Source organism: Lates calcarifer, linkage group LG7_1 (assembly GCF_001640805.2).
Source record: "Lates calcarifer isolate ASB-BC8 linkage group LG7_1, TLL_Latcal_v3, whole genome shotgun sequence".
Taxonomy (NCBI): Eukaryota; Metazoa; Chordata; class Actinopteri; family Centropomidae; genus Lates; species Lates calcarifer.
Genome location: NC_066839.1, coordinates 6,418,154 through 6,433,569, shown reverse-complemented (window position 1 = coordinate 6,433,569; position 15,416 = coordinate 6,418,154). Strand labels below are relative to the sequence as shown.

The following is a 15,416-nucleotide window of genomic DNA, read 5'->3' as shown; positions in this document are numbered from 1 at the left end:
CACTAATGCACATAAACAAATGCTCTTTGCTTTAAAGTGGTTTCACTGTGAGAGTTTAACAGATTTAACTACCTGTTTTCTGCTTTTCCACATCATTACCCCCAAAAACACCCGCACAACAGACACATTTTTGACCAAGGTACATGGAAAAATCTCCCCTCTTTGCAGCAGGCGATAAAGGAAGCTGCAAGGTTAAAAATCTGTTCAGCCGTTTCCTGCTAAAAATAAATGAAGATGTTCCTACGTGATCAAAGTAACAATCTTGATCTGCAGTATCTGCTTGGATACTGATGCCATTAGAGTTCAGCCACAAAGCTGTGTGCGAGCTATGATTCATGTTCTTGCTCACCAATGAATATCTTTGCCATGTGAAATTGCCCAATAAATATGCACTGGGGTTGCAGTGACTAGGCATGACTGGAATTTTATGGTTTGTGAAGGGGCTCAAAAGCTCAAAGGCATAAAATAAGTCATCACCTTGTGCAGCTTGCATTTCATGTTACCAATAAACAATACCGTTACTAAATCAGTTCTAAATAGTAACATTCAATCACACTGAGCTGTTTTTATTGCTTCACAGACCACTTTACCAAATGCCCTCTCTGCAATTATACTGTGATTGTCCCCAGTAGCAGCTTGGACCCACTATAAATCCTTTAATCGATGAGAATTGTTGATCCAGTTTGCTGGTATTTCTTATGAAACACTTCAGAGGATTCCTTTGCTCTAAAGGAGAACCCACAAATTTCTCTGTACATCTGGGTAAAATCCATTTATGCATTTTGTCTGCGAAGGTCTTGTTTAGTTTCAAAGTCACCCTGCAGACTTAAAAGGAGGAGGCAACTCACATGAAAAACCACAAATACCTGAAAAAAAAAAAGTGTATTAATACACAGAGATCCCTTTTTTCTCAAGACTATACTTTGAAGTGCTCTGGACATTTGGGCAGGGCATTCAGCACATGAAAACAACATAAGCAAGTGCGCTGCCTCAGCTGGTGTGAATCAAGCATCCAACAAAACAACAAAAAGTCCTACTTATGTTTTTGCTCTTCAAAGACTAGCGTGGGAGGAAAAAAAAAGTTTAAATCTTTATGCTAACTAGTGAGCACCTGCTGACATTAAGAGTGAATACACATCAGCTTTATAGTTTCAACTGATAAAAACATCTGCCGAAGAATGATCATATTAGATTGAAAATTATCTGACAACATTTTTTTCAGGATCTTTCACTGAAATGAGAAAACAACATTTTAAGACAACAAATTAGACTAGAATCAATGGAATTTTTTTCCAATTTATTGCTCTAATCCATTGCTTTTAGTAAACACAGTAAATGTAGGCCATTAGTTGTGGATGTAATGGATAAATGATTGACATGAGATCAATATTTTCTACATTTAGAGATCTGATGTCCTATGTGGGGAGAAACACTACATTAACTCAAGATAATTTCTGACATTTTGATGAGGGTTTTCAGTATGAGGTTGGAGACCCAAATAATAATTACAGACTTGTCTGATTTTGTTGGCTACCATTTAACATTTTTGTGATATTGGATACATCCTGTATCAAAAGAAACTGTACTGAAAAAGGTGTAATTTGCAGGCTGTTTAGTGCATTAAATTAAATTCCTGTAGCCTTAAAAATTGTTCATTGCATATCTCTAAATAAAACATACCAGTGATTTGGCTCCTCTGCAAGCTTTACCAATTGTGGGGCCAAAAATGTGGGTGGCACTAGAACAAAAGCCACAGAGTTGTTGATGTTTAGGATTAATCTATTTGGAGAATAAATGTAAACAAGCATATTCCATGGCAATCTGGCTACCTTACTGCATTGCAGCGTATGTAAAGGTGGACACTTTAGCTGAAACATTGAAGGAGAGCCATGGAGGGAGGCAAGTGGTGCTGCAACACACTAGTGACTACAACAATGAAATGACTGAAGATGTTTTTGCCTTTGGGTTTGTTCCAGATGGGGAAACCAAAAGACCCCAAGGAGCAGACCTCATTAAACTACTGGTTGACAAGTTTTGCCATGAAATAGTCTCTAATCAGCCTTGAGTGTTCAAAAAGGTGCCTTTAAATAGCTCCTAATCCTCCACACCTTCACATAACATATTGTGTATTTAACACATGTAGAAGTCCCATTCTCCCAATGAAGCTCCAGTGTTCAAACAACCTCCAACTCTGAACAAAACCAGGTGCTATTGTTCTTTAGGTATCAGGACTTGTTGAGCTACTTAAGTCCATCAATACTCAGATAAATTCTGCCTTTCAATGCAACTGATGTACAAATATTACTCATTGTAGCACCTAAACACATTAAAAAAAAAAAAAAAAAAAAACATCTAGAAGGTCAAATTCTACCAAGCATGTCCTACGAGGCCTTTGCATGAGAGCACCCCCGCTGCTGCGAGGGCAGCATCCAACAACCACCTCACTGTGGCTTTTCGACCTCGCAGCTCTCTTCCGAGGGCACGTTCCAACAGCTCAAAGGAATATGGGAACAGGTATCTGTATAAACAGCTTGTTAAGTAAACAGGTCTGCAGTTCAACAGCTGCTATTGTCAGACTGGAGACCAGAGAATAATAAAAAAGGTGCAATATGCTGGAATACACACACGGCTGTATAAACACACAGTCAAACAGCCGCATACACAAATACTCTGCATTCTATTTTTCTTTCTTTATCACACACACACTCTCCCTCTCTCCCTCTCTCCCACACACACACACACCACACACACACACACACACACACACACACACACACACACACACACACACACACTTAAATCCTTGTGAGGACACTCATTGACATAATATATATGTCTAGCCCTTACTCTCACCTCAGCCATCGCAACTAAATGTTCAACTCCAATCTTTACCCTAAACCTGATTCTGACCATGACCCTAAAACCAAATTACAACCCTTGAAGGTGTGTCAGAAAGTGAGGACCGGCCAATATGTCCTCATTCCCAACGTTTAAAACTCAAACTGGTCCTCACAAAGATAGGCTTACAGGTATACACACACATACGTACACACTCACACACAATGTTTCTGAGCAGATGCTGGCTGACAGGTTTGAATGCAGGTTGGTGAAAAGGTGAGTCAACACCCTCCACTCTTGTCAACAGCACTGAATCTTCTCACCTTAACATCGACTTCTGTGTGTGTGTGTGTGTGTGTGTGTGTGTGTGTGGGTGTGTGTGTGTGTGTGTGTGTTGGATGCTGACAGTGAAAAATAAACACACAAACATGTACTTTATGTTGAGGGTGTCCAGGTGTGTTGCACACAATTCATCCTTTGCCTCTCAGAAAAGAGTAGAATAGAAGCATAAATTAGAACTGGAGTAGCAGAAGATTAGAATAGAATACATTACAAACAGAAAAGTATAAGACAGAATGGAATAATAGTACAGATAGACAATGGAATAAAGTATAGTACAAAAGAATAGAATAGAACAGATAAAAAATACGCAGCTACCAGAATGAATAAAAGGTAAAAACGAGGGAGGAGGAAGAGAGACATAAAGTCGTACACCATTTTTTTTTTTAGCAGATGAATGGCTCCCTGTAGGCAAGAGCCATCACTTCTCATCCTAATTACTCTTCAAACACTGACCCAGTATCAGCTCTCATGTTCCACATTCATTTAAACCTCTATCCACTAAAAACTGACCCTACATCAGCTAAGAGTTGGGGTGTAAAATTATTAGTTCCTCTCAAAACACCAGTATTTTCAAGTGGAGCATCCCAAAGCTTTGTAAATGGTGACTCGGGACCATGATTTGCATTTTCCTCCCCCCTCGTGCCTGTGGATGATTGATGACTCATGCAGAAAGACTAATAGGGAAGCGGTACAGGGCATACATATTTCATAACAAAGCAACCTTTCGTGTAACAGCAAATGTTGTGAATCAGTAGCTTAGCTTACGAACAACTGTTGTTGTGATGCAGAAAGCTGAATGGAAATTGGAAAATGTTATGCTTTAATTGGAAATTCATTTTTAGAGTATGGAATCCATATGGCCTGTGTCTGAAGGTCTAATTATGGATGCATTAGTAGGTGCATTACTCCATTTTCATCTGACATTTGAAATATGTCTGAAATTAGCTCACAGTAAACAACAACACTTCGGCCAGCACTAAACCCGTTTATCCATGCTGACAGAAATGCAGCAAATTGTACATTTTTTGTGTAACATTTTATAAGTTTGCTCTCAGTAAAATCCATCTGGTACATGTCAAATGTTCCATTTATTTTATGTACTTCATTCTCATTCAGTCATATTGTTATTCTGCTGGATGTGGATGTCATCTCCAGACAGCTCCCAGTGGACCGCTACAGCTTGATTGCATTGGCACAATCTGCTGGTCATCACAACACACACACACACACACAACTGTGAAAGTAGTCAGGTGATGTGTATGTATGGTTTGTATGAATAACCACTAAAATACATCTCTATTGTTATTGTAAATACTGTATGCAATGTATGCTGCCTCTAACAAACTGTATATGGACTAAAACAGCATAAAAAAATAGATGGACAGGTGGTTTGGGTGAATAAAAGCCTGTTGAAAACTGTAATCTCTTCACATCTCTCTCTGTCTCTCTACATTTCAAAAACATATTTTTGTTCAGTTCTGGTAATATGTCTACACAAATGCAGCAGTGTGCACAAAGCCACAACCGACACAGCTGACAGGGATGGTTTTGTTTCTCTGTGAGTGAGCCTGCTGAAATGTTGCATGAAGCAAAAGCAGATACAACTGTATGCATTCAACGTAGTAAATCTGGATCTCAAACAGAACTTTTTTTCCTGCTGAGGTTACTGTACTTGATGTTACATCATATACTATCAGCTGTCGTTCCCTGAAGTAACCTCCTCCGTTCGCAGCTACACCGAGATCTCTGGGTGTGTGAGGTGTGATAACATCCATCTACTGCTCAGTCACACTGGCTCTAAGGATTAATATTTTCTCTCCTCATCTTTCTTCACATCTCCTTCTTACTCTTCATCCATCTCACTGCTATCACATTCATTTTCTCATTGTCTCTTCTACGGTCTTTTCTTCCTTTTTCTCTCTTTATTCATCTTTTGCCTTCTCTCTACCAAGTTTTCTCTTTCTACCTTCCTCTCCATGTTTCTTAATCTCTCTAACACCACCCCCACCCCCACCCCCACCCACCTGCAACAGGAGCTCATTTATCAAAGCTGACACTGGCTGTTGGCGTCTTGCAATTCCTGCTGAACCTCCATCCTCTTTCAACAGATACAAATTTTCAAGGCTTGATTTTCTGTAGATGCTGACATATGTAGTGTATGGCGAGTTCAACAGTAGCCTATATTTGTACCAATATATTCAAATTATCCCCAAATGCCCTTAAAACTCCATTTACTTTTTCTTGGATGGATGCTCTGTGATGAAAGTGATGTTGAAACATACTTTCAGTGGATTCATTTCTCTTTAATTCTTGACACCACTATACACTCCCTCCGGTGGAAAAAAACAACAACAAAAAAAAAAAAAACCGTTGAGAGTCTGCGAGTCGTAACACAGATCAATACACCAAGTTAATCAAATTCAGACTACATCGATAAAACAACTGAACTAAAATTACATGTCCACTTCTTATAGTTACTGAGTTTTTCATTCCGTTTCTGTGTCTCAGTTTTCAGGGAGCAAAACAACAAACCAATTTTTAACAGAAAATGCAATCTTGTTTCTAATTACCTTAAACACAGCACTGTAAAACTACAGGGTGTAACAACATCATTTTTCAAAACACAAGCCTTAAGGGTGTTTGCATGTATGTGTGTGTTCTTGCAATTCTATTTTTGCGAACACCATTTTTGAGATTTTTGGAAAGTGAAAGCGTTTTTTTAGGTCCCCACATCTTCATAAAGCTGTTTGAGGGTTAAGTATAGGTGTAGGGTAAAAGGTAGGATTACAGTAGATCTAGCTTAAGGTTGGGGATAGACTTATAGTTCTGATTAGATATTGGTTTAGGTTATGATAAAAGGTTGAGGCTAGCCATGACAGTTACAGTTAAGCTTAGACTAAGCCTTTGAGGAATGAATGGCTGCCTGTAAAAATTTGCTCAAACGTGACAAAACAAGTGAATGAGTTGTCCTCCAAACATTATTTATCCAAAACAGCCCAAATTAGAAAAGCCAAACTGGTGGAACAGAGACACTAAGTTGGGAGTTTTTGAAACATCATGATTCCCCTGTGATTCCATAACACATACAAAACAATCATCAAACACTACTAAAAATAGCTTGTTTAAATCTTCCAGATGAGAGCTGTCAGGTGCTTTGAGCATTATGGCCAGTTTCTCAAAAATAAACTCCTTCCTGCATGTTCAGCTTTTTTTTTTAAAAACTTCTTACTAACATGCTGCTTCCCAGCAAAGATACTGCAGCTGATAAACTACATAAGCTCTCTACAGATATCCAATCTCTCCTGGTGAGTTATGACGTCCATTAAAGCTCTAAACACATTGGAGAAATCACCCTACTCATCCTCACATAACCTTCCTCAGTGCATACATGTACGAAACTGAATTACATGCAACATTTTTAATATCAAAACTTTTTTCAACATCAAGAATCAGTTGAGAATCAGTTGCATGGAAGGTAGCAATTTATTTGTATCTGCTAGTATTGTTTCTTTTAGACTTTCACCTCTCAAGCAAGAAGATTCACGAGATATAGTGTAAGAATTACCACTACTGGTGTTTGTGATGAACTCACAGGCATAAATATTGGCATTATGTGCCACTATTATTTTGAACTACCTTTTGGAAAACATCCTTAATCAAAACTCGATTTGCACTCAACTTCCTCCGGAGACAGAAAAAAGTTCTACACTCCCAACTTTCACACTCCGCATACACACTCTGAGGCGATAGACACAGGCAGGGAGTCCAACAAAAGCTAATAGTTCAAGGTGAAACTCTGCAACACACTGATTTAGTTTTAGTTACAGGAACAAATCCCATCAGGAGGCTCTACCTGAGGCTGCTCTGTCTGTCAGTGCTGCCACTGTGTTGCATTTCCTCACCGATGGGCATATAAAAATTCACTCTGACTCTGACAACATGTTATAAAATGCAAATTAAATCAATTGTGTCCACTGTGGGTAGATATACTGTTTTTAGTCTGTATGAATTACAGTTCTCAGCTCAAGTTAAACAGTGTATGGGATTTTCCTCCAGTCAAAAGTAAAGTTTCAAGTCAGACTCTTCTTGTATTTCTTCCATTACACTTATGCTACCCCTCAAATCCTCCCAAATATTTCTCGAACCCTCTGTCGCTGTCTTTTAATCTTCGTCTCATCTCCTCCTCCCTGCAAAATGTGAGTTTTTACCATCATGATAAATAAGTAAATGTGTGGACTTGCCACCTGCCGATAAGCAATACTGACACAAAGACCGTGTGCTTGGCCTGGTGGCCCCACATACTGAGAGCAGGAATATCACCGCTCTCTTCCCTGCTGCTTCCAGACTCAGAGCATCAGGCCACTATGCAAACCCCGTCTCTCCCTCACAGTTCATCCATCATAATAAAACACTGTGGGGGGATGATGTCTATATTCACACATCCCTGCATTCATTCTCAGACCCAGATCATTTTAGAGGAAAGAACACTGCCTTTGAAACAGAAACCCTTAGGCTTTAGTTTTAGATTCTATATATTGAGATACTGTATTGATTCCTGTAGGAAAGGCAGGATATTCTCTTTTAGCCTTTCACAATGGGGTCAAAGGTCATAGTCAGCCACAAAACAATAGCTTCATCAATAATTCCAGGATCCTGAAGGATTTTGTTTGGCAGATGTTTTGTCTACCTGAGACCGGAGGTGGCTCAGGTAGTGTCTTGTATACTGCTGTTTTGGTTTATTCTCTCATTCAAATTCAGCCACTTTACTCAGAAACCCCACTGTCTTTCACTCCCTCCACCATCTGTCCAAAAACCTGAAAAGCTTCAGCTCAGTTTGCACTCTTCAGTCTCACGATAACTATTCTGTTCTGTGCCATAAGGCAGTCGAGCAGATTTACACACACGCATGAAAATGGACTGCATGCAGTCTGTAGAAACAGCCACACTGGCACCACCACATGCTCACTTTCACTTTTGTTTTATTATACATAGAAAATAATCACAGTACTTAAACAACTGGCCTCCCTGCTGCCAGTGTCACCCACACTTGTCATAATGCACTGAACCAATGTAATATTAGACCCTCAAAATATGAATATACTAACTAAATATTGAATGTGTATTTGCGCATTCTTATTTCTAAGAGGCCAGCGCTGTGGTGCAGTGGTTAGCACTGTCACCTGTGCGTGTGTGTACCGCGCCTCTCGCCCAAAGTCAGCTGGGAAAGACTCCAGCACTCCCGTGACCCTTACAGATAAACAGTATAGATAATGGATAGATGATTTCTGAGACTTATCTCTGACGTAGACAGACAGCTGAACTAGTATAACATGGAGTACACTGAAGCACTTTTTAAGAAGGTATTCAGACCCCTTCATTTTTTGCTCACGTTGTGTGATTTCATTTTAATGGTTAAAATAGAGATTTGCAGAAATAAAGAAAGAAAGAAAAAAAACATGTTTTCAGTGTCATTTTGGGTCATTGAGTGTAGAGTGATAAGCTGAGATGGCAAATTTATCCATAAAATGATTTACAGTACAATACAGTGTGCAAAACGTGAAGGGGTCTGAATACTTTTGAAAGCACTTAGAGAGATGTTCCTCCCAATTCTGAGAACAATTTGTGCTTCAGTGTGGCAGAGTAAGTAAAGTAGGAAACTTTAGAGCACTCTGAAAGTGTCAGTTGGGATTCAACACTTCTCCTTTGGACTCAAATACTTATTTCATATCAAGTTTTCTTCCTAATGTTTGTTTTAAAAATAAAGTGAAAAGAGTGACAGGGCACAACTGATCACCAAGGCCAACAATATTTCTGGCTCACACTGTGAACTCTCAGCAGCGCTACAGACTTTGCCAATTCAACACTTTAAAACAACAACAAAAATAAATAAATAAATAAACTGGGGTTTATCTTTGCATTTACCTTTCTGTAGACAATCATGTTGGGGGAGTCGTCGTCAGGGTCAACGCTGCTCATGGACCTCATGGACAGCAGAGGACGGGTCGGTGGCGTCTGGACGCTCTCCTTCGGTTCTTCAGACCCTTCATTGGGTTCTGTCGCCTCCGCAGGACTCGGCGGCGGCTGCTCCTCCTGCTCCTCCTCCTGCTGCTGCTGCTGCTGCTGCTGCTGCTCATCCTCCTCCTGCTTCTCCTGCTGCTGCTGCTGCTGCTGCTGCTGAGGTGCCTCAGCCATCATTACAGTCTCTCCTTCAGTCTACACCTCTTGCGTTAAGATATCCTATCTTCTTTATCTGTGTCAGACTTTCTCTTCCTCTTTCTTTATGTCCTCCTGTGCTTTCTCTCGTCAGTGTCTAGAAGCTGCTGTAGGGAGAGAGAGAGAGAGAGATGAATTAGACAGTACAACTCACCGCTGGGCTTCAGTCTCCCAACTCTCTATCTTTTTTCTTGTCTTCTGTCAGCAGGGCCGAGATGGATGAAATAAAGGCATCATAAATTGTCCTAGTTTTCTCTGTTATCTCTTCCCTGCAATTCCTCCCGGTCCACTGTCACATGAGATTGAACTTACAAGAGAATAGAAGACATCAAGTTTAAGTTTTGCTCTTTTTAGTCCCTCCAGCATCTATCTTTTAGTCACTCATCTCAAGTATTTATAGGATGTTTTATTTCCTATCAAATGACAGACAGTACAAACTTATATGCCATTGTGGAGACTGATGTCACATCTTGCCAATACTTGCCAACACTCAACCTCTTCCACTTTATGATACTTTTTTCCAAATATTTCATAAATGAGATGTGATTCAAAAGATGGAAATCTTCCAGATTACTTCAGGTCTTGTTCTCACAGGCAGAGAATAAGTTTAAATGAAATAAACTCTCATTTGGTTAAAATATCAGTACATCTTCCTTAAAGTCCTACCTCAGTTGCATAATTTGATTAAGTATTTTGTTTGTTTTTTATGCCATGACATATTTTAAGCATCAATTATTCAAAACAAATGCTCAGAGTGCAGAAACAAAAGTGTAGACAGATCAAATTCTGGTTGAGAAAGCATAAAAAGTTTCTGTTTTACTGGTGAACCAGCATTCACAGAAACACCTCTGCATGTAAAACAATATATGACTTCGTTCCATGTATACAGACACACACACTTGGTATCCTATAACTCAGGCCTGTCATTTCTTTTCTGATGGTCTGACAGCTGTCAAAATATTGACGTCTGAGGACAGAAGAGGTGAGACAAGGTGAGTGGAGACGAAGAGTAAAGGTAGAAAGGGGAGACAGCAGGAGAGGAGAAAGAGAAGAACGGTAAAGAGGAAAAAGAAGAAAACACAGCAGTTGGTAAGAGAAGAAGAGGACATGAGCTGAAAAACTTTCCATCCAAACAAACTTGTTCCTCCCTCTAAGCCTGGACTCTACCCTCCCGTCTCCTTGTCAGATTGGACCAACATCACTGTCCCAGCCTATTACATCCATAGACATAACTGGGACCAAGTCTCTTTCTATTTCATCCTCCTTAAATGGAAGAAGATGCTGCCTTTTACTTTTTCTTTAGAAATTATTCATCTTGAGAAAGCTGATTTCTTTACTGGCTGAAAATGAAACCCTGAATGTGCAAAATAAGGTTGTATTGGAAAGAGATTGCATTGGAAATTGGATGGGGAAATCTGAGGAAAAACCCAATTCCTTACTTGATTGGAATGAAACTGAGTTGCTCCCAATTTTGATTGAAAACATCACAAAGAAAGTTTAGATTTTCCAGAATACTTCCAAAATACAATTTGACACTCTGCACGCTTAGAACTAAAAATCAATTAAAATCAACTGACTGTACTGTCTCTTTTATTGATGGCATCTCTACTTATTCCACTTGAAAAGATTTATCATTATTGTTCATTTCCTTTTGTACAAAATAGTTGAGAACTTGACAAGGATTTAAGTTTTCTGGAAATCTGCTCTATCTCAGGAAATGAAGTATTTGAAGATTTATGGGCTTTGTGTTTCAGCTGTGATGAAGACTGAGCTGAAATAAAATGTGTAATCAGAACTTTGTGCCGGTAAAACTGTCCTCCCTACCACCTCAAATATGGTCTGCTCTCCAGGTTTCCAGACAGACTGAAATAACAAGATCAACATACTCACAATACAACGTGAAGCTACAGAGAGGCCAGAGCAGTCAAATGTGAGAAAAGTCTGCACAGGTATGTCCATTGCAAGCGTTCCAAGGAAAATACTTGTCAGAATCTCAACAGGTAAATGTTTGGCAAAAGGAATCCCAGAGCTTTTGACGACAGAAAATGGAGCACACCTGTGCTTAGTCATGCAAGTGCACATGGGAAATGCAGTTCACAGCTGTAGTTCAGATACAGAAACTTCACAGGTACAACATATCACAAAAACTGAACTGGTAAACTGGTAAATCAACAGAAAAAACAATCAGGAAACAAAAAAAGGTAATAAAAAGGAAGAAAATAGAGCACAAACCAACTGTAAAGACATCAATAAGTGAAGTATGACCCTCAAATACACCAGCAAACTCTTTGTATACTATGCAGCTCATGTCAAAATTCAATAATGTTTTTTGGCAAATGTACATGCTCAGTACCATGGCTCAATTAACTTGCTAGGGTTCTCCAGTGGGGGAAAAAAGGCTGTTTAGTCTCTCTCCCTCTGTGTAATTTGATTAAACATGAATCAATCAGGGAATATGCACCATGTAAGCAGAGTACCAGCTGAAATAATGAAGGTCTCAAAGCTACATTTTGAAAGACAGGGTCTCAAGATCAGGTGATAAAATAGAACCCATGTGAAGGCTCTTATCATGTCGATAAGTATTACATTTTGCTTTGGGGTCATGAGGGCTGTGCTGAGTTGGCAATCCAGCCTGACAGAAAACCCAGAAAGTTAAGAAAGAACCAATATAACAACAAGCCTGCATGCAAACCTTTCTTTCAAAGGAATAGTTCAACAATTTGGACCGCGTGCTGGCACCTCTAAAGCTTACAAATGAACAAGATGTGCAGTTTCAGAGGGAACTACAAGTTACAGGTTTCTCCTTAAGACTGAGAAAGAAAATGAATGTGTATTTCCAAAAATAAGACGCTGTGTTATTATTTAGGTTTACAGCTGGTGCACTTGACAAAATCAATACTGAACTTTCGGATGCTCACACACAATGTCTTCCAATTTTCAGTACTGCCTTCTAATACTGGTTGGCTATGAAGTCTGAGTAGAGCATCACTTGTTTCTGCGTAGATGCAGAATGTGAGTGTGTATGTATGTGTCTCTCTGTGCTATTGGCACAGGTATTTAGCTCCATGTCAGCCAGCTCTTTAGATCAATACTCTCATCAGCCAGCTGTTTGTGCGAGAGAACATACAAACCCAGTGTGCATGCTTGAGCCTCAGAGAGCTGCTACATGTGAAGAAAAGAACGCTCAGCACGTGTTTGGAAAGCCCAAATGGGACAAGAATTTAATGCATTTCTGAATCAATGGCTCTCAACCTGCTATCTTCATTATGGGTGCGCCATCTGTTCAACAGGTATTTCAGACCTGCAGCTGACACTGAATAGAAATGCCTGATTTGTTTCCCAGTAATGCTCAAGTTGCACAGTCCCATTGCTCCATGTCTGGAAACACGGGATCAGTGCCTACACCATTCACTCTGACTCTTGATTTTGCATATAAATGAAATGTTCAGGTTGAATACGCTTGTCTGATCAGCCTAGATCACACAGTGATTTAGTGATACAGAGCGGCGGCTCACCCTTGCTGTTTCACACTGTAGTCACCCTAATTGCTTTAAAGAAGCTCTGGTGTCAGGTGTGGTCACCTTGAGATAAAAAAATACCTCATCTATCTAAAAAAAAAAAAAAAAAAAAAAAGATGAATGTGAGGGTGGAGAAGAGATGAAGCTTCCACATGTTTGTTGTTTTATTGGATGGTGATTCACTGAGAGGATGAGACAGCTCCTGCAAACAGTCTGTAGAATTTAAAATGTAAAAAGGCTGAATGAGGACCGATCCAACAGCATCCGACAGCCCGTATCCACCACCACCAGCCTTTCCAACAATCAGACTGGGGGCAGCTGCAATCAACAAATTTTTAACTTGTCAAAACTGACGATCTAACAATTACCTACTTTACACTTGGTCAGACAAACCTGTCATACAATCTGCTTGGTTTGAAGCATACTGAACCCTGTTTTCTTGAGAGAGTTGATGTCTTAAAGGCAGCTCAGAAAAAAAATTCCCATAAGGACAAAGTATCAACTTTACAAAATCAAAAGATTCCAAACATATTTGGATGTGATTTATTGTCTCCTGGACAGCAGCGAGTGGGGACCGAGTCCAGAGAAAAGTACCGTCATAAGCATAAGTTAAAGCTTTTGTCATCATGGTCTCCTTCATGTCCTTTGGTATAAAACGTCACTGAGCGTGTGGGTTGGTAAATATGACTTTGCTGTGTAGTTTACTGACGTCACACTACAGGATTACCAAGACCCTGCTTTCTTAGGTTCAAACAGTCCAACAAACAGTTCTTCAAAAACTACTGACTAATGATTCAGGCTATAAATTCTAATAATTACAACATATTCAGTCGTTGGCTTTAAAGGCCATTCTGTCAAATCTAGTCAAATTCTAGATTTTTTTCTTTCTGTATCTTCACTAATTAAAACATGATGTTTCTGCACTTTCAATCACTGTATCAAGTATACTGATCTCTTCTTGAGTTTCAGTGCTCAGTCAAGCACTGTCATACAAACAAAGAGAGTAGGTTATAAGGAAACTGAGCTGTGACGAGAAGAAGAAGATGCAGCATGAGACTTCTCACTGTTTCTGAAGTCTCTGCTATTGTTTTCCCCCTGGGCCCTCCACAGTGCAACACACACCCAGCAGTTTCCTTCACCATCCATCCTCTGCGCTCCAGGCGAGACTGGATGAGGATGTCTGGGTGTTTTACACTGTAGGACAGCTGTAATATAAAGGACACCATCAATTCAGCAGCCGGCCATTTTTATGCACACAGTGGTAAAATGATAAAGACTCTGTTCCAAAAAAAAGGGAATAACCAAATACATACAATCCAAAAGTGTGTGTGTGACACCAGTTATTGGGCTCAGATTTTGTATGAGTAATTATATATTAAAGATGTATGGCCAAAAGCATGTAGTAACAAAGTATGTGGATGCATTACATTACACTAATATGTTACTGTTACTGTTACTTCTATGACAGCCTGGACTCTTGTGGAAAGGTTTTGGAACCTGCAGGGGCTGCAGGGATTCGATCTTCAGCCACAAGAGCTTTAATGAGGTCGACTGCTGGTGTTGGGTGAAGGCTTAACTCGCAGTTGGTGTTCCAGTTCGTCCCAGACGTGCTGGATGGGGCTGAAGTCAGGGTTTTTGTGCAGGCCAGTCAAGTTCTTACAGAGGGAAAAGGGAAATCCCTCCTTCATAGATGTTGCTTTCTATGTTTGCATGAGGGCATTGTCATGATGAATCAGTAAGTTCCCTTCACCAAACTGTTACCACAAAGTTGGAGGCATGATATTCAATATACACTAAATATCATTGCCCTGTATGCTGGAGCACTGAGATTTACCTTAATTGGAACTGAGGGTCCCCACCCAAACTATGGTGTCTAAAGTCTAATCAGACAGGACAAGACAAGACAGCCCATACATTCAATACAACCAGGCCACAGGTTACTGTCCAGTCAAATTTAAACCCGTAAGAAAACATCTGGATGTGATGGTCATTGCCAGGATGGAGCTCAAATCTCCAACATAACGTGAGTTTGGAGAGTTTAGGTTTGATGGATGGTGGAGTTACACATCTACATAACATCCACATAGATCTGACTCCCTTCGACAGCTGTCTGTGGTCTCCCTATCCTCACAGGACCGCTTCTCTCCCCAAACGCACAGAGCCAGCAGCGCTGCAGCCTAATTTAGACTCGCTCTGACACACGCGCACACACACACACACACACACACACACAGACACTTTTGCAGCACGTACATTTTCACCAAACACCCGTGTATAGATATACTGTGCACTGAGCCAATGAAGTGCACACACCACACCTCAGTGTGTCTCTCGTCTACAGCAAACATACATTCAGTCCAAACGTGCGCTCGTGTCCTTCGAGTGTCACTTCACTAACCAGCAAGTGCCCGCTCCCTTGAATCACAGGTGGGATTAACATCATCTTTCTAGTGCGCGCACAAACACGCGCGCGCGCGCGCGAGCACCTGCACTGTAACAACATCC

At 40.2% G+C, this 15,416-nt stretch overlaps 1 protein-coding gene across 2 annotated transcripts in view; it reads right to left on the bottom strand.

Moving 5' to 3' along the window:
• The window catches only part of rgs6 (regulator of G protein signaling 6), a 74,494-nt gene that overhangs the window by 58,631 nt on the left and 447 nt on the right, over window positions 1–15,416 (bottom strand). The window contains exons 1-2 of one of the 2 annotated variants that reach the window (XM_018690839.2): window positions 11,284–11,421; window positions 9,103–9,500 (exon numbers count right to left, since the gene is read on the bottom strand). In XM_018690839.2, the coding sequence (XP_018546355.1) occupies window positions 9,103–9,375 (273 nt within the window). In that variant the 5' untranslated portion in view covers window positions 9,376–9,500; window positions 11,284–11,421. Of the gene's footprint in view, window positions 1–9,102; window positions 9,501–11,283; window positions 11,422–15,416 lie in introns of those variants that run through there. The other variant, XM_018690840.2, reaches the window with a different exon arrangement.